This window comes from Bufo gargarizans, chromosome 6 (assembly GCF_014858855.1).
Source record: "Bufo gargarizans isolate SCDJY-AF-19 chromosome 6, ASM1485885v1, whole genome shotgun sequence".
Classification (NCBI taxonomy): domain Eukaryota; kingdom Metazoa; phylum Chordata; class Amphibia; order Anura; family Bufonidae; genus Bufo; species Bufo gargarizans.
This window is the reverse complement of record NC_058085.1, coordinates 113,738,271-113,763,193: the sequence shown is the minus strand read 5'-3', so window position 1 is coordinate 113,763,193 and position 24,923 is coordinate 113,738,271. Positions and strand designations below refer to the sequence as shown.

At 45.2% G+C, this 24,923-nt stretch overlaps 1 protein-coding gene across 1 annotated transcript in view; it reads left to right on the top strand.

The window, feature by feature from the left end:
* The first annotated feature begins 965 nt into the window (after positions 1-965).
* LOC122940310 (calcium-binding and coiled-coil domain-containing protein 2-like) overlaps positions 966-24,923 on the top strand; it is a 106,835-nt gene continuing 82,877 nt past the window's right edge. Inside the window, exons 1-2 of the mRNA XM_044296921.1 lie at positions 966-1,066; positions 1,187-1,407. Of these exons, the coding sequence (XP_044152856.1) occupies positions 1,228-1,407 (180 nt within the window). The 5' untranslated portion in view covers positions 966-1,066; positions 1,187-1,227. The remainder of the gene's footprint in view (positions 1,067-1,186; positions 1,408-24,923) is intronic.

The window sequence follows — 24,923 nt, the reverse complement described above, 5'->3', positions numbered from 1 at the left end:
AATGCTGCTGCCAGTGGGGTATAGGTGGTCAAGGTGTAATGGTGCTGGAAATCTGATATTGGTTCTGATTCTGATCTGAGGTCTGATATGGGGGCTAATGATCTGATATGGGGGTCTGAAAGATAAGGGGGTATTTTTTTGTACTGGCATACATTATAAGGTTTTTTTTTGTATGGCACACATTATAAGGTGGTATTTTTTGTACTGGTGCACATTATAAGGGGGTAGTTTTGTAATGGTGCACATTGTAGGGGTGTATTTTTTACTGGCACACATTATAAGGTGGTATTTTTTGTACTGGTGCACATTATAAGGCGGTATTTTTGCACTGGTGCACATTATAAGGAGTATTTTTGTAATGGTGCACATTGTCAGGTGGTATATTTTTTGTACTGGCACACATAGTAAGGCTGAGTTCACATCAGCGTTCAGCCTTTCGGCACATAACTGAGCCGGACGGAGCCCACTGGCCCTATAGGCTATAATGGGGTCTGTTAGGTTTACGCTCAGAAGATGATTTTGGAATGGAGACAAAAGTCCTGCAATGCACAACTTTTGTCTCCGCTCCAAAATCATCATCTGAGCGTAAACCTAACAGACCCCATTATAGTCTATAGGGCCAGTGCGCTCCGTTCGGCTCAGTTATGTGCCGAATAGGTCCTTTCCGTTCTCCTGCTCCTATAACGGAGCAGGAGAACGGAAAGGCTGAACGCTGATGTGAACTCAACCTAAGTGGGTATTTTGTCACAAACTTACCTGTGATAAATAAAAAATAAAAATATATAAATATTGACTAAATATAAATAAATAAAAAAAGGAAACTTGCGATTATTTTAATAGTCACAAGTCCTTTAGTAAATGTGCCCCTGTATCTTTAAAAGGCAAGCAATGCTACGTCACGGCTTTGGGAAGGATTGGAGGTGGGTTAGGCTTGTTGCCTGATGTAAGCAGTGCGAACCTGTAATAGCTGTAATACAGCTTTCACTTTCATTTCACAATCTTGCGCAGCTCTCAAATCCTGTCCGGCTTCTCTGCTGATTTCTCTACATTTCTGGATGAACAGCTAGTGAGTTAACCCTTTATTGTTTGTTCTGTATGTAGCAAGGATCTGTCGGTGTGAACTGTCTGCATGTGAACAATTACAACTTGTTTTTCTTCAACTGTTGTCTCATTTCCTCAACCACAGGGCCTGGGGGACATATTCCATGCTCTAAAGCTCCGCCGACCATGGATTTTGAAGCAGAGGGCCCACCCACGTCTATTATTTCGCCTGCTGAATGCAATTTTTCACAGGTCATCTTCACGAATGTGCAGCAGTTCTACAAACCTAACACCGATGTCCAGTGCAAATTCCGCAGGGAGCAAAGCTTTGCCAGCAACTCTAAAGACTGGATTGGAATCTTTAAAGTAAGTCTTACATTATATGTATATTATTATATACCAATGATGAATGTAATCTGGTATAGTACAACTCGTGACATAAACCCAAGGTGTTAGCATAGGGACACACTCCATTGTAGTTTCACATTAGAACATAAGCTGCTGACGGAATGGACATATGGACATACGGAAACGGAATGCACACAGAGTAACTTCTGTGTTTTTTTTTTGCTGACCTATTGAAATGAACGGTTCAACATATGGTTCGCCAAATGCATGATCCCTAAGGCTGATTTCACGCAGTCAGTGTTTGATCAGTTATTTCCATCAGTGATTGTGAACCAAAACCAAGAGTGGAGCCTCCAAAGAGATAAGGTATAATGGAAAGATTTTCACCTGTTCTGTGTTTTGGACTCTCACCTGGTTTTGGCTCACAATTAGAGTAAGGCTACACAGCAACACTGGTCGCACAACATATGTCATGGCCAGGATGGCAGAGTAACGGTGATTCCCTGAAATTAATGGGATCGCTGAGCGAGATGCGAAAAGATCCAGCAGTGCTGGGGAGATGGGGAAATGTGGTGGGCCACTTTTAAATTAGGGATTCTTAGCATCTTACAGAGATACCTGAGTACTGAGATATTATTCAGTCATGATGAAGGTATAATATTGGCCAGGCTCCTCAGCTATTGTGTTGAACGTGGTAACTACTTACTGTAACTGTGGACTTAAAACTATTTGATCAATGTGATGGGTATCACATATAGGTAGTATGTACCCCTTGATCTCGGAATGTAGGCAAGCTTTGTACTTACAGGGAACTGGAAGAACCTCTAGTTTGTTTTATGTATCATTTTATTCAAATCTTTTGCACTTTGGTGCTAAATTAAATGGGCATAAAAGTAGCTGGAATCATTTCACTGAAAACTGAACATCATAAAAGCACAATGGGGAGCACCTACTGATATTGCTTGTACACAGCTCTTATTTCATTTGCCCAAATTCCCAATCACACCTGATAACAAATCGTCATATTCATATGTTGGAGTTTTGTAACATCGTAATCACAGCCTTTGTGCAGATCTATTGATCTCTACTGTAATATGAATCTAGGTTCTCTGCTGCCAAAGGTCAAATATGAAATGTGTAATCGGTTCAGATGCAGAGTTTTCGACCCCCTTGGTTGTAGACAATGCAGCTCCTTTTAGAAAAGATTGAATCATGCAAAGGGGTCGCGACCAACTAAGGTTGGACCTTTAGAATACATGAAAATGTTTTTGCTTCCAGCAGCCGCTTGTGGTGCAGTGAGACCTTGAAGAGTCAGAGTGGATGGAAGTAGTAGTGGGTCTGACTATAGGATGTGTCAAAGGTTTCCCTCCCTAGTGCAAGGAGGGTGCACCCTTTCTTCCCTTTAGGCACACCCTGTAGTTGGAGCTCCTGCTTGATGGCAGTATGGGATGTTCTTGATGTTGGTAGTTGTATGGGTGCCTGGCAGGAGGTGTAGTAGTACAATGGCAAGCGTGTGGTGTAGTAGTAATCAGGAAACTAGGCCAGAGGTAGAAGAAAAAATGTCTCTTTTTACTTGAGAGCAAAATAGGGATTGTAGTACACCCAACACCATTATGTACACAGTACAAATCCTTTTCACAGACGGTGATATATGAAGGCTGGCACAGTGGCAAATAAGGATGTCTTAACTGTAATCCATAACAAGCAGCAAAGTCCGTTTAGCTGTAGTCACAGGTTACCTTGCTGACTCCTGAGCTTGGCCATGCAGATTCTAAGTTCTTTCTTTTTCTCATTCCTGCCGTAGCAGAAGGAATAACTTTCGGATAGATTAGTTAGCCTCTGGATCTTGAGGCCTAAGAAGGAGCACATGGACTTGCTTCCTTCCTCCTCACACACTAGTCTACTCTCTCTCTCTCCAGCCAGGAAGTAGGACCAGCCCACTCTTGGCCCTTCTAAGAGGCCATTTAAACCTGTCCCTGCCAACCATACCAGGCCATGCAAGGTGTAAATTACATTGACAGTACGTAACATTACAAACACACCTGTACTGGGATACTGTAGTAGCAAAAAGTAAAACCAGCAATGCTTTATTAGAAAAAAGTCACATAAAAAACCACGGTGTGCACATCCAGAAATCACTTACATGTTTCAAACCCTGGCTGCAACGCGTACTCGATTTTTAATTGAGTAATTTGACACACAAAAATCCTCGATGCAATTTTTTTGCATTGAGGATTCATTTGTGTCACGTGACCACAGAGCGGGAGTGAAGCGCTTGCTATTACTCCCGCTCTGTGGTCTCCCGCTGGCCCACAATGCACTTGGAATTCTCACCTTTCCAGCAGGGGGCCTCCGGACACTCCACAGCACGTCCATGGTCCCGCGCTGCACTGACCTCCTAATGTACGCACCCCATGACCTGATGTGCTGTGTGACGTCAGACCTGGAGCAGCGCAGAACGATGGAGTGTCGGCGGCGCCCCTGCTGGAAACGTAAGTTGGTGACACCGATGGGGGTGGGGGTGCGACTATACCCCATAGCAACCAATGACGCTGTGCACTCCGGGTGTCAGGAAGACAGGCAGGAGGGCACAAGGGGGAGCAGAGACTATGACACAAGGGGGAGCAGAGACTATGACACAAGGGGGAGCAAAGACTATGACACAAGAGGGAACAGAGACGATGGCACAAGGGGGGAGAGATGATGGCACAAGGGGGAGTGGAGCTGATGGCACTGGGGTGGGGGAAAGCTGAAGCCACTGGGAGAACGGAGGTGATGGTGCGCGGGGGAAGCTGATGGCGCTGGGGGGAGAAGCAGATGGCACTGGGGGAGAATGGAGCTGATGGCACTGGGGGAGAATGGAGCTGATGGCACTGGGGGATAGTGGAGCTGATGGCACTGGGGGATAGTGGAGCTGATGGCATTTGGGCTGATCACACAGGGGGTAACGAAGGGTGTTGGGGACTGATGGCAGGGGGTGAGTTTTTATAAATGAAAACAGTCTATTAATTCATTTTTTCTTATTGGAGTACTCAATTAATCGTAAAAATAGTTGGTAGAATACTCGATTACTAAAATAATCGTTTGCTGCAGCCCTAGATAGGACATTTTATTGAAGTGAAAAAGAAAATGGCAGCATGCACACAGCCGGGTCTGTGTTTTGCAGATCCGCGATTTGCGGACCGCAAAAGAAATGTTTGTGTGCATAAGGCTTAAATCATTGCCTCACGGGAGCGGGGTTCAGGCAGGGAAATACAGCTGTCGCACTGAGAGTGTTTCCCTTTTTTAGATCGCAGTAAAAGAGAAGGAATATGCAGTGGCACTCACCAGTGTGTTACAAACACTTTTATTCCATGTATAGAATGTAGCAGGGGGCAGACAATTCTTAATCACGCAACTGAAAAGCGACGGCCGCTTTGCACTGACAAGCGCTTCCTCAGGCTCTGCGTCAGCGCATAGATGCACGTCACCCTTTTAAATACCGGCGCTGCCAGTTGTCATAGCAATCGACAACACAGCTGGGCCTTCATCAAAGATTAGTAAGAAAACATACATGCAACAAAAAGACTAACTACAAATACTGAGTAATACAATTACATATGACAATTGCGTCTGCAATATATGACTATAGGAATGGACTCAAATAGTTCCTGTCATTCAATCCAAGCTCACCCAGAGCCTGAGTACGCAGAATCCAGCTTGCTTCCCTCTGCAGGAGGAGGCGATGTCTGTCCCCCCCCTGCAGAGGGGTGGACACAGTCTCCAACCCTGAGAAGGAGATACAATCAACGTTACCTCCATGCACACTTCTTACGTGCTCTATAAATCTCGGGCAACCTTTACCTGTTTTTATTGAGTTGAAGTGTTCCCTCACTCTTTCGCACATGCACCAAATTGTCTTCCCAACATAAAATCGCCCGCAGCTGCAGAGTAGTAAATAAACTACATATGTGCTCCTACAGTTAATAAAACTATTGATTCTATGTTGGGTGCCAGCAAATCCAATGTATTTCTTTTGGGAATTATGGGAGCATAGTGAACAGCTGCCACAACAGAAGTTGCCCTTTGGAATATTATTCCTAAGCCAATTATTGCCTTTGGTAGTCTAGAACCTACTTCTCACAAGTCTATCCTTGATCGTGTGGCTTCTTCTGAAAGATATAAGTGGCTTCTGTTCTGTAAGTTCGCTCAAGGTTGCATCTCTCCTCAAAATGTCCCAGTTCTTAGATATCACTGAACGAATTTGTTCTGCCATGGGGCTATATTTGAAAGAGAATGCAAACCTTCAACCCCCACTAATGGCCCTGATCTGTTTATTCCTACCAACACTACCCATCAATAGATCATTCTGGAAGAAAGCCTCCTCTACTCTCTTCATATCCTTATTAAGTAATTCTTCTGGATATCCTCTCTCTAACAATCGCTGTTTCAAATCTGATGCCAGTTTGTGGTATCCACTATCCCTGCTATTTATTCGCCTTAGTCTGATAAACTGACCATAGGGTACAGCTTTTTTTACACTCCATGGATGGAAGCTGTCGTAGTGGGGCAAGGAGTTGGTCGCCGTGGGCTTACGGAAGCCATCCGTGACCAACTCGTCGCCCTCAGCCACGACAGCCACATCCAGAAATTCTAATCTTGTACCTCCAAAATTGAGGGTGAATGTCATTCCCATGTCATTTGCATTAAGATATTTGACAAAGTCATCGTATTGAGTTTCTGTACCCTCCCATACTATGAATACGTCATCCACAAAACGTAGATACGTTTTCAACCTGGATAAAAATGGATTCATAGTGGAGTAAATATACTTATCCTCCAACCTGGCAAGGTACATATTTGCAAATGTGCAGGAGACGGGGGTCCCCATAGCCGTACCCAGCCTTTGCCTCTACCACTCGTTTCCAAACTGAAACACATTGTTAGTTAAAATGAACTCAAGTGCCTCACCAATGAAATCACAAAAAAATCTGACTTTTTCCAAGGTTAGTTACAATGTCAAGGACCGCCTCCACACCCGCATCATGAGGGATGCGGGTGTAGAGGCTTTCCACATTGAGGGATACCAACTGGTACCCTTCCTGCCAATGCAGTTCCTTTAGGGCCAATATGAAGTCATTGGTGTCCCTGAGGTAAGCAGGGGCACTAACCAAGGCAGGCCTCAAGAGCCAATCCACATATTTAGACAGAGGTTCCGCCACTGAGCCAATCCCCGCGACAATGGGACGTCCCGGGGGGTGGCTCATTGACTTGTGGACCTTGGGAAGAAAGTACCATGATGGTTTAGCTGGAAACGAGGGGACAAGCTTGTCCAACATATTTTTGGGGAGGAAGCCTACCTCCACATATTTAATAACAAGGGACCTAAGCAGATGCTGGGTACTAGGTATGGGGTCCCCCCGTACCCTCTCGTAAATGCAAGAGTCCCCTAATTGTCTAAGGGCTTCCCCTATATAATACTCTCTGGACATGAGAACTACATTGCCCCCCTTGTCCACTGGCTTTACCACCAAATCATTTCTGGAGCGTAGCCACTGAAGGACTTTCTGCTCTTCAGGACTGATATTGGGTTGTGCTGTAGAATATATGACAGCCCGAATATCTCTCATTACTTGATGTTGAAATATGTCAATGCTGCTGCCGGCGGGCATAGGGGGGCAGAAGGTGGATTTGACTCCACCTTTAAATGGATCCACAGAGGCATCACCAGGGGATTCCTCAATGGTATCACTCCCCGTGAGAAATTCAAGACAGGCTAATTCTTCTGTGACAAATCTAGTGGATATATGGAAACCTACAGGATCAGGGGCCAAGGGGATCTCTCCCTGTGTATAAACGACCTTCTGTGGTGTATCCCTGAATAATTTGTGTAAATGGAGCTTACGGGTGGCCTTAAATAGGTCTACTTCAAATGTAACAAGATCAAATTGCTCAGTTAAGCTATATCCCAGTCCTTTACTGAGGACCCTTATACAGCCTGGTGGTAACACGTGGTCCGTGAGATTAATCACCAAGTTCTCATCAGGTGGTGAGGAAATAGTTACTTCCTCCAGGACACTTGCTTCTTCTCTCTCTCCAACTTCCTGACTCCTTTTCTTCTTGGTCTTTCTACGGCCCCGTCTAATCTTTTCCCTAAAGGGTCACTCGTCTCTCCTTCAGTATCAATTGTCACTTGGTTAATTTGTCTTGAATTTCTCACGGGGAGTGATACCATTGAGGAATCCCCTGGTGATGCCTCTGTGGATCCATTTAAAGGTGGAGTCAAATCCACCTTCTGCCCGCCGGCAGCAGCATTGAGATATTTCAACATCAAGTAATGAGAGATATTCGGGCTGTCATATATTTTACAGCACAACCCAATATCAGTCCTGAAGAGCAGAAAGCCCTTCAGTGGCTACGCTCCAGAAATGATTTGGTGGTAAAGCCGGTGGACAAGGGGGGCAATGTAGTTCTCATGTCCAGAGAGTATTATATAGGGGAAGCCCTTAGACACGTAGGGGACTCTTGCATTTACGAGAGGGTACGGGGGGACCCCATACCTAGTACCCAGCATCTGCTTAGGTCCCTTGTTATTAAATATGTGGAGGTAGGCTTCCTCCCCAAAAATATGTTGGACAAGCTTGTCCCCTCGTTTCCAGCTAAACCATCATGGTACTTTCTTCCCAAGGTCCACAAGTCACTGAGCCACCCCCCGGGACGTCCCATTGTCACGGGGATTGGCTCAGTGACGGAACCTCTATCTAAATATGTGGATTGGCTCTTGAGGCCTGCCTTGGTTAGTGCCCCTGCTTACCTCAGGGACACCAATGACTTCATATTGGCCCTAAAGGAACTGCATTGGCAGGAAGGGTACCAGTTGGTATCCCTCGATGTGGAAAGCCTCTACACCCGCATCCCTCATGATGCGTGTGTGGAAGCGGTCCTTGACATCATAACTAACCTTGGAAAAAGTCTGATTTTTTGTGATTTCATTGGTGAGGCACTTGAGTTCATTTTAACTAACAATGTGTTTCAGTTTGGAAACAAGTGGTATAGGCAAAGGCTGGGTACGGCTATGGGGACCCCCGTCTCCTGCACATTCGCAAATATGTACATTGCCAGGTTGGAGGATAAGTATATTTACTCCACTATGAATCCATTTTTATCCAGGTTGAAAACGTATCTACGTTTTGTGGATGACGTATTCATAGTATGGGAGGGTACAGAAACTCAATGCGATGACTTTGTCAAATATCTTAATGCAAATGACATGGGAATGACATTCACCCTCAATTTTGGAGGTACAAGATTAGAATTTCTGGATGTGGCTGTCGTGGCTGAGAGCGACGAGTTGGTCACGGAGGGCTTCCATAAGCCCACGGCTACCAACTCCTTGCTCCACTACGACAGCTTCCATCCATGGAGTGTAAAAAAAAGCCGTACCCTATGGTCAGTTTATCAGACGAATAAATAGCAGGGATAGTGGATACCACAAACAGGAATCAGATTTGAAACAGCGATTGTTAGAGAGAGGATATCCAGAAGAATTACTTAATAAGGATATGAAGAGAGTAGAGGAGGCTTTTTCCCAGGATGATCTATTGATGGGTAGTGTTGGTAGAAATAAACAGATCAGGGCCATTGGGGGTTCAAGGTTTGCATTCTCTTTCAAATGTAGCCCCATGGCAGAACAAATTAGTTCAGTGATATCTAAGAACTGGGACATTTTGAGGAGAGATACAACCTTGAGCGAACTTACAGAACAGAAGCCACTTATATCTTTCAGAAGAAGCCACACGATCAAGGATAGACTTGTGAGAAGTAGGTTCCAGACTACCAAAGGCAATAATTGGCTTAGGAATAATATTCCAAAGGGCAACTTCTGTTGTGGCAGCTGTTCACTATGCTCCCATAATTCCCAAAAGAAATACATTGAGTTTGCTGGCACCCAACATAGAATCAATAGTTTCATTAACTGTAGGAGCACATATGTAGTTTATTTACTACTCTGCAGCTGCGGGCGATTCTATGTTGGGAAGACAATTAGGTGCATGTTCGAAAGAACGTGTAAAGGTTGCCCGAGATTTATAGAGCATGTAAGAAGTGTGCATGGAGGTAACGTTGATTGTATCTCCTTCTCAGGTTTGGAGACTGTGTCCACCCCTCTGCAGGGGGGGGGGGACAGACATCGCCTCCTCCTGCAGAGGGAAGCGAGCTGGATTCTGCACACTCAGGCTCTGGGTGAGCTTGATTGAATGGCTGACACTGTGTGTGACATCAGGTCCCTCTCCCAGTGCATGCTGGGAAGATGACACGGTTCGTCTCCTGCGGACTCCATGTCAGCACACTGCCAAGAAAGGTAAGTATAAAGTTAGCACTCGCAGGGGCCCTAATCTGGCGGGGAGATTATGTTGGTGATTTGAATGGGGCACCTGTGACTTGAAGGGGCTGATGGCACTGGGGCACTGGTGGACATGGATAGCAATGACATGGAGGGGCTGATATCTGATGGCACTGGGGGAGTGGGGGACATGGCATGGAGGGGCTGATATCTGATGGCACTGGGGGAGTGGGGGATATGGCATTATCTGTGGGCACTAGGGGAGAGGGGGACATGGCATGGAGAGGCTGATCTGATGGCACTGGGGGAGTAGGGGATATGGTGGATGGCATGGAGGCATTGGGGGAGGGGAGCATGGCAATGGATGGCATGGAGGCACTGGGTCTGGGGGAGGGAGACATGGCAATGGATGGCATGGAGGCACAGGGGGAGTGGGGGGACATGGCATGGAGTGGCTGATATGATGGCACAGGGGGAGTGGGGGATATGGCATGGAGGTGCTGATCTGATGGCACTGGGGGAGTGGGAGACATGGCAATTGGCAATAGATGGCATGGAGGGGCTGATGGCACTAGGAGTGGGGGACATGGCAATTGGCAATGGATGGCTTGGAGGCACCGGGGGATTTTGGGGCATGGCAATGGATGGCATGCAGGGGCTGATGACACTGGGAGAGTAGGGAACATGGCATGGAGGGGCTGATCTGATTGCAGTGGGGGACATCACATGGCGATGGATGGCATGGAGGCACTGGGGGAGTGGGGGACATGGCAATGGATGGCATGGAGGGGCTGATGGCACTGGGGGAGTGGAGCTGAAGGCACTGGGGTGGGGGAGAGCTGAAGGCACAGGGGGAAGCTGATGAGACTGGGGGATATAGTGGAGCTGATAGCACTGGGAGGAACATTGCTGATGGCACTAGGGGGAACTGATGCACTTGGGCTAATCGCACAGGGGGAACGAAGGGTGTTGTGGACTAATGGCAGGGGGTCTGATTAGTTTTTATAAAGGAAAACAGTCTATTCATTTTTTCTTATTAGAGTACTCGATTATTCATAAAAAATAATCGGTAGAATACTCGATTGCTAAAATAATCGTTTTCTGCAGCCCTATTTCAGACCCAAAATCAGTTCATAGCATATGGCTGGGCCTTCTCTCTTAGGGAATGGACACACTTTCAGGTTGTTTTTTTTTTTTTGCAGTTTGGAAGCCAAAATCCGGGGTGGATAATAAAGGATAGAGGGTATATAGGACAGATATGACTTTTTTATGAATTCACTCCTGATTTTGGCTTCCAAAACTGCATCAAGAAACTTGAACATGTAGCTGTGTCCTAGGGCTGCCATATCTTCCACTTTGTTTGTCTCCATGGTTTGTATTTTCTTGTAAGGGTTTATTCCGGCACATACATTACACAGACCCATAGATGCCCATGCATTCCATATTAGCATTCTATATTTTTATGGTATGGAACAGTGCAGCAGTTTGCTCTATTCCAAGGATGGCCAACCCGCGGCTCTCCATCTGTTGTAAAACTATAATTCCCATCATGCCCTGCTGTGGGCTGATAGCTGTAGGCAGTTTTTGCATGCTGGGAGTTGTAGTTTTGCAACAGCTGGAGAGCTGCAGGTTGGCCATCCCTGCTCTATTCCATAGAGAGGCATCCAGAAAAGAAACCTGTACTGCGTGGTATACTATTTGGTGATAGATGCCACTTGGTAGCAGATGTTAAACACCAAGGCTTCAATCGGGGTTCCTCCCAGTGGAAACCTCGGACTCCAGACCTAAGAACCCTTACTCCTATTCACCTTTATGCTGCACTGCTTTCAAAAGAATTGTACATTTAATACTGATAATATGGTAAAACTATGGTGAAATGTGATTGTTTTCTGGTAACAAATGTAATGATCCTCTAATGCCACCAGATGTAAGGTTTTCTGGATATTTTTAAATTCTGCACTAAAAATCCACTAAACTAAACTAAACTAAATACAGTGAAAGAAGGTGCTGTAAATAATAAACTGCATATTAATGTTCCCAGTAATTACACAGGTAATATCTTTTCTGCAAACACTAAATGGTTGCACTACTGTTTTAATAGAGTATTTGTAATCACGATTTCATGTTGGTTGCAGTGTTATCAGCTTTTGTCAGACTCCTTGTCATGGAGTGCTGATGAATCTGACATATTCTGCACAGAAAACAAGATTCTCGTGCATGAATTATGTGGTGTATTAGTATTAAAAAACATTTTTTTGGGGAAGGTTCTTGATCACCTTATATACTTGCACTAAAAGTATATATTAAGAACTAGGGGAGAGAGAAGGAAGGGAGAGGGAAAAGGGGGGAGAGGATAAGGAGGAGAGGAAGAAAAGAGGGAGGAAAGGCGAGGGAAAGCGAAAGCCGGAAAGAAGGAAAAGAAAAAAGGAAAAAAAAGGGAAGGAAAATAAGAGGAGGAAAAAAGCTAAGGAACGAAGGGGCATATTCCTAATGGGGGTCCTCCCTCAAATAGAGAGCACATCAGATGCTTTATTTATATAGTACTTTTTGAGAAGTGTGTTGTCTTAGAAATTTCAAATTGATAAAGTCTCTTCCGCGAATTGATAAAGTATCTTCCCCCACTTCTAGCTCCCTCCCCACATAATGCCGGCAAAAATACAAAACCGGAAATCTATCGGGGTAGTCTCTCCTAAGGGTGGGGGCTCAAATAGTCCAATTACAAAGCTTGACAAATGTTTAACCCCCCCCCCCCCCACACACACATAAAACGAGACTGGCGCATAGGACCCTGGCGAGCAGCGACCCGGGGGAAAATAATTGAGAGCAAGATATTGTAGGGAATCCCCGGGAGAAGATGTACAAGGGTAAAAGAAAGGAGAAGATAGATAAAATTGAGATGATAGATAGAAAACTGGTAGAGATTTTGACAGCTGTCGCCCAATCTAATGATTCGTTGGGAGACTTGTCTACCAAGAGCTCTTCAGTACAATCTGATATCTCCCTAATAAAAGAGGAAATGAGTAAAATGAGGGGTAGAATTAAGGATTTACAGGTCTCCTCTGAGAAGATGAAGGAGGAGATGTCTAAATTAAGAAAAAAATACGGAAACTCTTGAGTCTGAGAGTAAGTACCTAAAGGACAAGATAGTAGACATGGAGGACAGATCAAGAAGATCGAATCTTAGGTTTCTCGGCTTCCCAGAGGGAGCGAAAAAGAAGATCCCATAGGATTTATTTAAAAGTGGCTGTCTGAAATTATAGACTCAGAACACCAATCCCCATGGTTTATTGTAGAGAGGGCCCATAGAATACCAAGAAAACCTCCCCCTCCTGGATATCCTCCTAGAGCAATTATTGCTAAAATGCTATGATCTAAAAATAGAGACCTAATCCTGAGGCGGAGGCGGGAAGTACAGGAAATTAAGTATGATAGCAACCGGATAGAAATATATCCCGATTTTTCCAGAGACACTCAAAAGAAGAGAAATGAATTTCGTATGTTAAAAAAGAGCTTTCAGCTGTAAACATTATGTATTCAATGGTATATCCTACTAAACGTAGAGTTGTATACCAGGGCCAGGTACAATTTTTTTCAACTCCAGAAGTGAGGAAGTGGTTGGAATTTAAAGGGATTAGAGCTTAGCTGCTTTCCTTCTTTCTGTAATAAGGATATTTTGTGAGGTCGATATAAGAGGGGGGATGCTGGGAATGGGTGGGGGTGGGGTAGATTGTAAGAGGTTTATGAGAATTCTTCTCATGGACCAGGTTTTCAGGCGGGGGGGAATGTGGGAGGGATTTGGGAGGGGGGAGGCTGGATGGTTTGGAAATGCTTGGTACCTCCGGAGCCAACGGATGTGGAAACGACGGAAAGAGCGGGGCTAGGCCGGCCGATAAAGATCTTTAAATATAATTAAGACATGGCTCATCGGGTGTTAGTTTGGAATGTCTGCGGGCTGGTGGATAGAACAAAAAGGCGTATAGTGTTTGATCTAGTTTGCAGACATTTACCAGCAATAGTCGCATTAATTGAAACTCGTGGCTCTTTGGACAAACAGGAAATCCTTAGAAGGAACTGGGCAAAATATGAATATCACTCTTGTTTCTCCGCCAGCTCACGGGGAGTAAGTGTGTATATGCACAAAAATATGGACTTCATTTCACTGGCGCATAGAACTGATAAAGAGGGAAGATTTGTTTTTATTCATGCTCAATGGAATGGGACCATTTGTATTCTTGCCTTCATATATATGCCCCCCCCATTTGCACTATATGCTCTTTCATGTGTAGCTGATTTCGCTAGTGGTAGGGAGCCATGCCCGATCCTAGCTGCTGGGTATTTTAATAATGTGATCCACCACTACATAGATAGATTCTCGACTTTGACTGGCCAGAAGAAAGGCCGGGGAGAGTATACTCTTTTTACATAAAGCCTGCCAAGGACTAGCATTAATTGATATTTGGCGATATCTGTACAGGGATAAAAAAGTGTTCTCATGCTATAGTCGTTCCTGTAAGGCAATGTCACAGATTGACATTGCCTTTACCACCCTTGACTTTATAGATATGGTAGAACGTATGAAATATGAACCTTGTGGGGTTTCGGATCACTCCCCCATGCTTTTGACAATTAAGCAGACAAACCCAACTCCGCGGATAAGGAGATTTAGGTTGAACCCCCACTGGATAGGCCTGATTTGCGAACAGGAAAACGTTTCTCATGAGATTCTGGAATTTTGGACTTTAATTTGGGTTCAGCACATATACACTTCGTGTGGGATGCACTTAAAGCATTCACCCGAGGTGTGTATGTGTGACAAATAAAAAGTAGGAAAGCCATATTCGCCAGAACGGAAAAACAATTAGATGAAAGGTTGAGGGGGCTAGAAATCAAGATAATTAGGAATAGAACTGATAAAAATCTGCGAGAATTAAACATTGCTCGGGAGGAACATAAAAAGTATTTAACTAACAAAGCCCAACAGAAGATATTTTTTACAGGCCAGAAATACTTCTACGAATATGGAAAGCAGAGTCGATTGCTCGCCTCCAGAATCCAGAATCAACAATGCCGGAATAAGATTCAAAGCATTCGAGCTAGAGATGGTCGTATATTAACTGACACTAAAGGAATAGAGGGGGAATTTGCGGAATTTTTTTCTGCACTATATACCGCAGATTACTCCGGGACCGAAAAGGAACTGGATAAATTTTTTGAGAAATTTGATATTCCAACTTTGTCAGAAAAGGACAAGGTCCTATTAAATGCACCAATGCAGATAGGCAAATTATTTGAAGCCCTAGGTACTATCCTGGGTACACACCTGGCTCAGACGGACTCCTGTTTGAGATTTACAGCAGACATGGGGAGATTCTTCTCCCGTCTCTCCTGCGAGTCCTTAATGAGTCCCGAACCGTAGGCTCCCTTCCAAAGTCACTAGCAGAAACTATAATTGTTCTTATTCCCAAAAAAAGATAAAGATCTAACTGACCCAAGCTCCTATCGCCTGATTTCATTACTGAATACAGATTTTAAAATATGCGCTAAAATATTTGCAATTCGCCTGAAAAAAGTGATAGAAAAATTGATACACCCAGTGTCACGGCCACTGTTATGGTCGTGACTCCTCAACCGCATGCGGTTGCCTGCGGTTTGGTTTTGGTGTTCAATCACAGGTGAGGGCCGCTGGTGTGTGGCCTCACTTGTGGTTGCTGCGGGCAACTAGTTGTATGCTGTTGGTTTTATCAGAGCAGCCTGAGCGGTGCTGGGCAGCTTGCTGCATGGCATGAGGTTGCACCTAACAACCTTCATGTTGGGTGTTGTGTTTGTTTGTCTGGTGTGCACTGCGTTTTGTGTTGTGTGTGCACTAGGACTCTTCCCTTCACTGTGGCTGCCCGTGGCAACGTTTGGTTGGACTTGTACATGTGGTGGCAGTGTCCCGGCCTTCGGGCTGACTCCCAGGACATGGTTGCCACCCATGTCGTTGCCTGCGGCCACAGCCACAGTGTGATCTTGGTTTGGACACTTCCCCTTTAAGTGGTGTTTTCCCTTCCCTGGTGTTGGAAGGGTTAACTCCCTTTCTGTGTGTGTGTGAGACACTGGGTGTGTCTGTGTGGGTGTGGCCTCTTAGGCCTATAAAGCCTCAGTGTTTGGCATGTGTCAGTGGGTTGCTTCAGCCATGCTTAGTTGGAGCAGCCTCCTGTGTATATCATCTGCCAGTGGGGGCCACCCTTGTGGTCATAGGTATATCTGTGAAGTTTATGTTCAGTTGATGTTCTAACGGACCGTTTCAGCAGACAAGGGGTTAAAATCCGTTTAGGCAATATGCCCCTTTCTGAGAGACAGGCACAACTACTGCAGAACACCAACCTCCTGAACTGGATACAAAATAGCACTCCAAACTGGAACCTCGCAAATAGCTGTCAGCAGACGAACAGGAAAAGCGTATCAGTCAGCTTACACTCCTGGCAATCAGTCTCTAACAGCATACATGGAATCCCCCCAATAACGAGACAAGGCTCCGTCTTGAGGGTCAGCAGTGGTCTGATGTGCTGGCACACCCAGCCTGGTTTTTATTACAGTTTTGCAAATACAGAACAGATACAACACATCCCCACAATGCATCATGGTTTCCTCCTCTCTGCCTGGGAGACAACCGAGGGCAATCCAATTATCTCTCAGGACAAAGGGGAGATCGCCAATACACATGTGGAGACAACAGGACAGACATCACCATTTAAACACACAATGGGACAATAGAAACACACCCACACAAAATCCTCCCCTCTGCCGATGATGATCATTGAACACAAGGGCGAATATAATCATCAAAGGCAGAGAAATACAGTTTTATAAAACATATCACAGGAACCTCAAAACATGCAATAACCCCATAACCAATATATCCTCGGAACCGGGGGATCTGGGTGAACCACATGTCCAAAATTCACCCACATCCGTTCAGTAGTTTGGAAGATACAGTTACACTGAAAATATACAAGTTATACCGAAAATAGTCACTAATAAATGTGTCCCCTGTTTGGTAGTTTCAAACTACTGAATGATGTCTCTGTGCACCAAATACAGGCAAGATAGCACCGTGTTGAAAAGTTAGAACAGTGTCTGTGAGCTAAAATGGCCGCTATCTATTGTTCTCACCATGTGCTTCATCCAAGCAAGTAAGGCAGAGGATGCAATCCAGGGACAGAGGGCTCCGTCCCAAGTGCCTTAAGACCCAATAACTTAAGGGACCATAATCCCAGGGCAGGAGGCTGGTAAACAGCCCCCTCCAAAACACCGTGGCGAGGTTGGTTTCGCCACACATCTCCCCCCCCCCAGGGAAGACTAACCAGATACCTGACCTCACGCCGGTCGGTACCTGAGTTAGTCTGGCAGCCCACCCACAACCCAATACTGGACCTGCTGAATTTCGTAGCCTGTCTCTGTCCAGTGAATCCACCAAGATTATATTTGTAGCTGGTACTCCCGGTCTCTGAGTTGCTCCCTGGCTTGGAGTGGAGGTTGCTTTGTGGGCAGGGATCAGCGGTACTCTGCCCTGGTGCCAGCGTTACCACGGAAGAAGCCTGGTTGGAGTCTGGTTGTTGGAGGGGGAAACCGACTGTCTCCCCTTTGGCTAAACAGCCCTGTTGCTGGGGGACAGGACCGACTGTCCCTACTCCCTGTGCTGTAAGTGCAGAGACCACGGTCCCATCTGCACTGTTGTGGGGCTTACTGTCTCCCCCTGGTGCGTTAAGCTGCCGCTGGGGAGAGGGGGTAACGAGCTCCTCTCCCATACATGCTTCCAGCCGCTGGGGAGGGCGACCGACCGCCTCCGCTCCCAATACAGTGTCCTGCTGCTGGGGAAAGGAGACTGGGCTCTCTATTCCCTGTAGGACACTCTGCCGCTGGGGGACAGGACCGACTGTCTCTGCCCCCTGTAACTCCGCCTGCCGCTGGGGAATGGAGACTGGGCTCCCAATTCCCAAAAAATCATGCTGCTGCTGCTGGGGGGCAGGAACAACTACCTCTGCCCCCTGTAACTCAGCCTGCCGCTGGGGAGGGAGGACGTTGCTCTCCTCTCCCTGCACTTCACACTGCCTTCCCGGCATATCACTCTGCTGCTGGGGGGCAGGAACAACTACCTCTGCCCCCTGTAACTCAGCCTGCCGCTGGGGAGGGAGGACGTTGCTCTCCTCTCCCTGCACTTCACACTGCCTTCCCGGCATATCACTCTGCTGCTGGGGGGCAGGAACAACTACCTCTGCCCCCTGTAACTCCGCCTGCCGCTGGGGAGGGAGGCCGCTGCTCTCCCCTCTCTGCACTTCACACTGCCGCTGGGGAATGGAGACTAGGCTTCCAATTCCCAAAAAATCATGCTGCTGCTGGGAGGCAGGAACAACTACCTCTGCCCCCTGTAACTCAGCCTTCCGCTGGGGAGGGAGGCCGCTGCTCTCCCCTCCCTGCACTTCACACTGCCGCTGGGGAATGGAGACTGGGCTCCCACTGTCCCGCAACCGTAACTTCCGATGGAGGTCCACCCAACGTGGCAGCTGACCGTCACCTTCTGCCCGGTATAGTAGGGTCTTAGACACTAGACTCCTCACGAACTTCACGTATTTCTCAGCTGGATTGGGTCCGAAGAAGTTCAGCCGCAACCACATAATACGGTCAAATTCCTCCACAGAGTATCTGTACTCCACTGCTGGTTCCATCCTGGTGCTTTTAGGGTCGCTGTACTGAGACATGTGTTGCCCTTAAATTGTAGAATCCACAGAAATGGTGTCTCCTGTAGCTGTCCTTCTGGCTGTAGGAACGATCCCACTGCTGCCACCAATGTAACGGACCGTTTCAGCAGACAAGGGGTTAAAATCCGTTTAGGCAATATGCCCCTTTTTGAGAGACAGGCACAACTACTGCAGAACACCAACCTCCCGAACTGGATACAAAATAGCACTCCAAACTGGAACCTCGCAAATAGCTGTCAGCAGACGAACAGGAAAAGCGTATCAGTCAGCTTACACTCCTGGCAATCAGTCTCTAACTGCATACATACGTCTTGAGGGTCAGCAGTGGTCTGATGTGCTGGCACACCCAGCCTGGTTTTTATTACAGTTTTGCAAATACAGAACAGATACAACACATCCCCACAATGCATCATGGTTTCCTCCTCTCTGCCTGGGAGACAACCAAGGGCAATCCAATTATCTCTCAGGACAAAGGGGAGATCGCCAATACACATGTGGAGACAACAGGACAGACATCACCATTTAAACACACAATGGGACAATAGAAACACACCCACACAAAATCCTCCCCTCTGCCGATGATGATCATTGAACACAAGGGCGAATATAATCATCAAAGGCAGAGAAATACAGTTTTATAAAACATATCACAGGAACCCCAAAACATGCAATAACCCCATAACCAATATATCCTCGGAACCGGGGAATCTGGGTGAACCACATGTCCAAAATTCACCCACATCCGTTTAGTAGTTTGGAAGATACAGTTACACTGAAAATATACAAGTTATACCGAAAATAGTCACTAATAAATGTGTCCCCTGTTTGGTAGTTTCAAACTACTGAATGATGTCTCTGTGCACCAAATACAGGCAAGATAGCACCGTGTTGAAAAGTCAGAACAGTGTCTGTGAGCTAAAATGGCCGCTATCTATTGTTCTCACCATGTGCTTCATCCAAGCAAGTAAGGCAGAGGATGCAATCCAGGGACAGAGGGCTCCGTCCCAAGTGCCTTAAGACCCAATAACTTAAGGGACCATAATCCCAGGGCAGGAGGCTGGTAAACAGCCCCCTCCAAAACACAGTGGCGAGGTTGGTTTCGCCACAGATGTTTTCCTTTGTCTCTGTTTATTGCAACTACAGATGTCCTGGTTACCTGTGTGGTATGTGTGCTGTGTCCTCTAGTTGTTCTGTGGACATTAGTAGTGCATGCATGGGTTCCAGTCAGCGTGGCTGTGACAGGTACGTGTGGAACTAGTTTAGTTCGCCTGTCATATCTGTATGTTGTATGTGTTTCCCCATTCCTTGCAGCTTGGCCAGTGAGACCCCTATTCCTCCGTGTCCAGAAGGAACAGGCCGTCTTACCCTGACTCCTAGTTCAGGGACCGGTCGGAGGGTGAGTTAGGGATCCGAGGTTCCTGAGCATGGGCCCTCCTACCTTCAAGGTCGGCCCATGCAGCTAGGAGTTAGGGTCAGGTTAGGGACGCTTTAGGAGGTGACCTGCTCCCTAATCCTGTTGTCCTGGCCGAGCAGCCTAACATCTTCTGGCATCGCACGGCTGAGGGTTTTCCCCATCCTCAGCCGTGACACCCAGACCAAACGGGTTTTATCCCCAAAAGGCACTCCCACACAAATATTCGTAGAGCTATGGTTAATATTCAGGTGGGGCAGGAGAGGACCACTCCATCCTATCATTGGATGCTGCTAAGGCTTTCGACAGGGTGGAGTGGAACTATCTCTGGAGAGTAATGGCCGAAATGAATTTGGGGAGCAATTTCATTTAATGGATACTGTTGTATAACTCTCCAACAGCAAGAATTAGTATCGATGGGTCCTGGTCTCCCCCTTTTGAGCTTCATCGAGGCACTAGACAGGAATGCCCCCTCTCTCCTCTTCTGTTTGTCATATTTTTGGAACCTCTCGCTTGCCTAATAAGGCAGGATGAGAATGTTTCCGGGTGAGGGGACCCCAGGTTAAAATAAGTCTTTATGCGGTCGACATTCTCATTTTTTTTAAAGATGGTGGAGCCCCCTACGTTAAGAAGGTAATTAATGAATTTGGTCATCTGTCTGGTCATGAAATTAATTGGCCGAAGTCGATATATCTCCCCTTAAATCATCGGAATGGAGAAATAATAGAAAGATATGGAGAACTACTAGCCGCCACAGAAATAGAGTATCTTGGGATAAAAATTAGTACCTCCGTACGGGACTTTAATAAATTAAATCTCGTCCCCCTGCTGGATAAAATCAAAAATCAGATAAGAGTTTGGCAGAAACTGTCTCTTGGGCAGGCAGATAGAATAGCGCTTATTAAAATGGTTCTTCTTCCCCAAATTTTATATATTATGACGGCCTGCCCGATTTGGACCGATTATTCATATTTCAACCGGATTGAAAGGCTCCTTAACGATCTGATGTGGGGCAGAAAAAGAGTCCGAATTAAGCAGAGGTTTTTGTGGCTGGCGGAGGAGAGGGGGGGAATATCCCTTCCATATATCCAAGGGTATTATATGGCTGTACAAATTCAATGGTGCATGGGACAAGGAGAGAATAGCCCTATACAATTCCTAACAAGAGGGAAATAGTTTTAGTTTTGCACTTAGCTGAGTCCGGGAGTATAAGATCACCAAAAGAAATGCTTCCCGACTCCCAACTAGATAATATATTTTGGTTTAGATATGCACAATTACAGCGCGCATTTAGAAGTATAAACAATAAACATCTTTTAAAGGTAGTAGACTATAGTTTCACGGATTATTGTTATCACTGGAAAGACACAAACATTTCCATATCTCAGATATATAAACAGATTAAAGATGGATTAGCTAACTCGACACATTTCAAAAGTGAAAAGCAGTGGGAATTAGAGATAGGAAACGGCACTAGTATTAACTGGGTGAGGGTATATAAAAATATAAACTGGGCAACCACATCGGCCAACTTTAGACTTATACAATTCAAAATCGGTCACAGGTTGTATTATACCCTATTACAAATTGCAAGGATGTATGGGAAAACGGAATCTAAGTGCCCTAAATGTCAAATAGGTCAGGCCGATTTCATGCATATGATTTGGAGCTGCCCAAAAATTCAGAAGTACTGGGTAGAAATTTATAAGTTACTGTCTAGCAAACTAGATAACATCCCAGAAATGGGAATTGAGCCTGCGGTATTGGGAACTCTTGGAGCTGAGGATATTAATAGACACAAGTTTGAGGCCTGGCTGAAAGGTATGTTACTAGCCAGAGTTATAATCGCAAGAAAATGGGGCTCCTGTGATTCCCCCACCATAACAGAATGGAAACATTTGATGGAAAAGACTAGAATCTATGAAAAAAATCTATGTCTATCCAAAAAACATGTAAAAAATCTATGTCTATCCACTGAGGCTAAAATCCAGAAGGGATTGGGGAGGGTTGGGGCTTTATCTAAAGGCTGTATGCATTTTTATGAAATGTTTAAGTTGAACCTATCTTATTGGTATGTATACGAAAGATGCATGCAAATACTGGAAACATGTGTATACTCAAGTTGTAATTTATAAAAGCAAAATAATAAATAAATAAATACATAAATAAAATAAAAAATGTCTCTGCATTGTAATTCTATATTTTATTATAATTGTATATATTTATTTATTGACTTACCTGTTGATTTGAGTGCTGAGACCACCACCGATTCCTTGAATGAGGAGAGAGAAGCACTGCATATGGTTTTCTGCTTCCTCACCTTAGGAGATGGGCTCATAGACTATCTACTGAGTCCATCTTGCTTCCTCTTGTGCAGTGAGGAGAGAGTTCTAGCAATTATTGGGAGTCTCAGCACTTAGACCCCTACCGATCAAAACTTTGTGATATGTCTCTGACATATTAAAAGTTCTTAAAACTCAGTGACCCATTAACAGACTTCAAACTCCCATGTTGCCCTTGTTATGCTGTTTCATATTTAATTGTAAATGATTAAAATATAGACATAAAAACCATAGTATTGGATCTTCATAACACTGCTCTTTCCCAGCAGCTGATAGGAATATAATGTAGCCTCTTTCTGCATTCACATGGGCGGATCTCTATCTGGCAGAGTCAGAGTCAGCTGCCACGATAGGGAGTAACCCAGGCAGCGCCTCACATGTATGCTAATAACAGTAGTCTTATGTCATCTGCCTGAAATGGTTTCTTCGTTTTATTCGCCTTGATAAAATTATCTGGCTAGCCGATTCCTAAATAATATAGTCAAATTAAAGACGTCGGCAGATAGGAGGTATAAAGACATGAGAAGTGTAGCTGACAAAGAGCTGTATAAAATTAGACAGAAGGAGGCCAAACATATTAGGCTTTTTTTAATCAGATAATTCTTTAGTATCAGTTTTTTTTTTCTTTTTTAACATCAATATGAGACCGTTTACAGACAATAGGCATGTACAGTAACAGTCATATATATTATATACAATACACAACACATGACTACAAAAGACATGTCAAATATCCACACATCGAATCATGTAGAATATGCATCCTTAACATAAACCCTATGACCACCCATCAACAAGTTACCCTACAATCCCACCCCCCACCCAGACCCTATAAGAGCAGGAAATAATTATAGCAGCTTCTCCTCAACTCCACTCTTGGCGTGTCGGCGCCGTATTGATAATTCGTATACTAACATCTAGCACTAGTTTCAAATCACCTATACGTCCATATAGTATTAGCATCTAATAACCAACCTCCCATGCATCCACACACTATTTCCATGTAGAACAGTCATCAGCCAGTACCAGCATATACCCCCCACACACACCACTAACTGTGGGTTCTCCCTTCCCTCTCCTCATTCTGAAACATACCTCAGACTTACATGCAGTCTCCCCCCTCAACACACTCAGCGAGCACACAGTAGACTTCTTGTAAGCGCTAACCAAGGGCAACTGCACCCAGAGTTGTCAATCCAGCTGCCCCATATCGCCTCAAATTTAGACAGACAATTCCTTTTCTGGTAAACTCCCCTTTCCAGGGGAACTACCACATTTAATCTAGTAATCTATTCCGAGATATCCGGGGGCACCGATTGGATCCATCTTGCTGCTAACGTTTTCCTCGCCTGATATAACATTCTCCCTATTCCAGTAGCTATAACCGATTGCAGATTATCCTCTGGCAGTAAGCCTAATATGCAAGTTTTGGGATCTAGCTTAAGCTTGGTGTTATACACCTTATTTATAAGATGTAATACTGCCTCCCAGTAAGATGTCAGTGTAGGGCACGACACATCATATGCAACAGATCAGATTCAGCACTTCCACACTTCGTACAAGCTGGGCTATCCCTGTAGCCTAATTTATGTAAGAACACCGGGGTCTTATATACTCTGTGTATTAAGTACAAATGAGAAAGGCGCGCAGCCTCACTAAGAGATAAAGTAGGGGTAAGTTCTACTGCCTCCCACCATTGCTCATCCGTGAGCTCACCCAGATCCCTTTCCCAGTGATGCCTGCTTCTCAGTGGATACCTTTTAAGAAAGTCCTCCAACAGAGCTTGATAAACCATAGAGATCGCTCCCTTTAATGGCCCAGCAGCTACCACTGTACTCAGTGTTCGATTGGATGCAAACGTCACCGGATCTATTTTAGATTGAGCTTCTAATGCATGCCTGAGTTGCAGGTACCTATAAAATTGCGAAGAGGGCAGCCCAAATTCAGAACACAGTTGCTGGTACTGTTTTAGACTCCCCCTAGAGTAAATATGACCTAAGTTCCATATCCCTTTATTATTCCACTGAGAGAATCCATTCAGGCCTTCCAATTCATGGAGCACCAAATTATTCCATAAAGGCAAGATGTTCATTAATCCTACTATCCCTAGGATATTCCTCACCTTATCCCATACTTTCCTCATGAGTAGCAGTATTGGAATGCGTCCCACTTCCCCTTTCACCTCTCCTTCAATAGCTGTCAGCGGGGAAGATCTATTTGACGCCCATCCCATCAGCCGACCACTCTTCCCCCCTGGGTCACCCATCACACCCCATCCCTTGAAGTGCTGCAATTGGGCCGACAAAAAGTATAGCATAGGATTAGGTAGAGCAAGACCCCCTGCATCCTTATTCCTCTGCAAGATTTCGTACCTTATTCTGCCCCTATTATTTTTCCATATAAAGAATCAAAATAACTGTTGTATCTTATGAAAGTAATGCACAGGGATCCATATAGGGGAATTGTGCAGAATATAGAGCAACTGAGGCATGAATATCATTTTCAGCAAATTGCCTCTACCTATCAACGACAGAGGCAGTTTATGCCATATGGCAATCTTGCTTTTAAACTTCCCTATCAGAGGTAATAGGTTAGTAGTAATATAGTCTGCAAGGTTCATTGATACTGTCACTCCGAGGTATTTAAAGGAGCGCACCACTTTGAGCTCAGAGAAAGTAGCAGAACGAGACGGTATCTGAGAAGATACTGGGAGAATCACG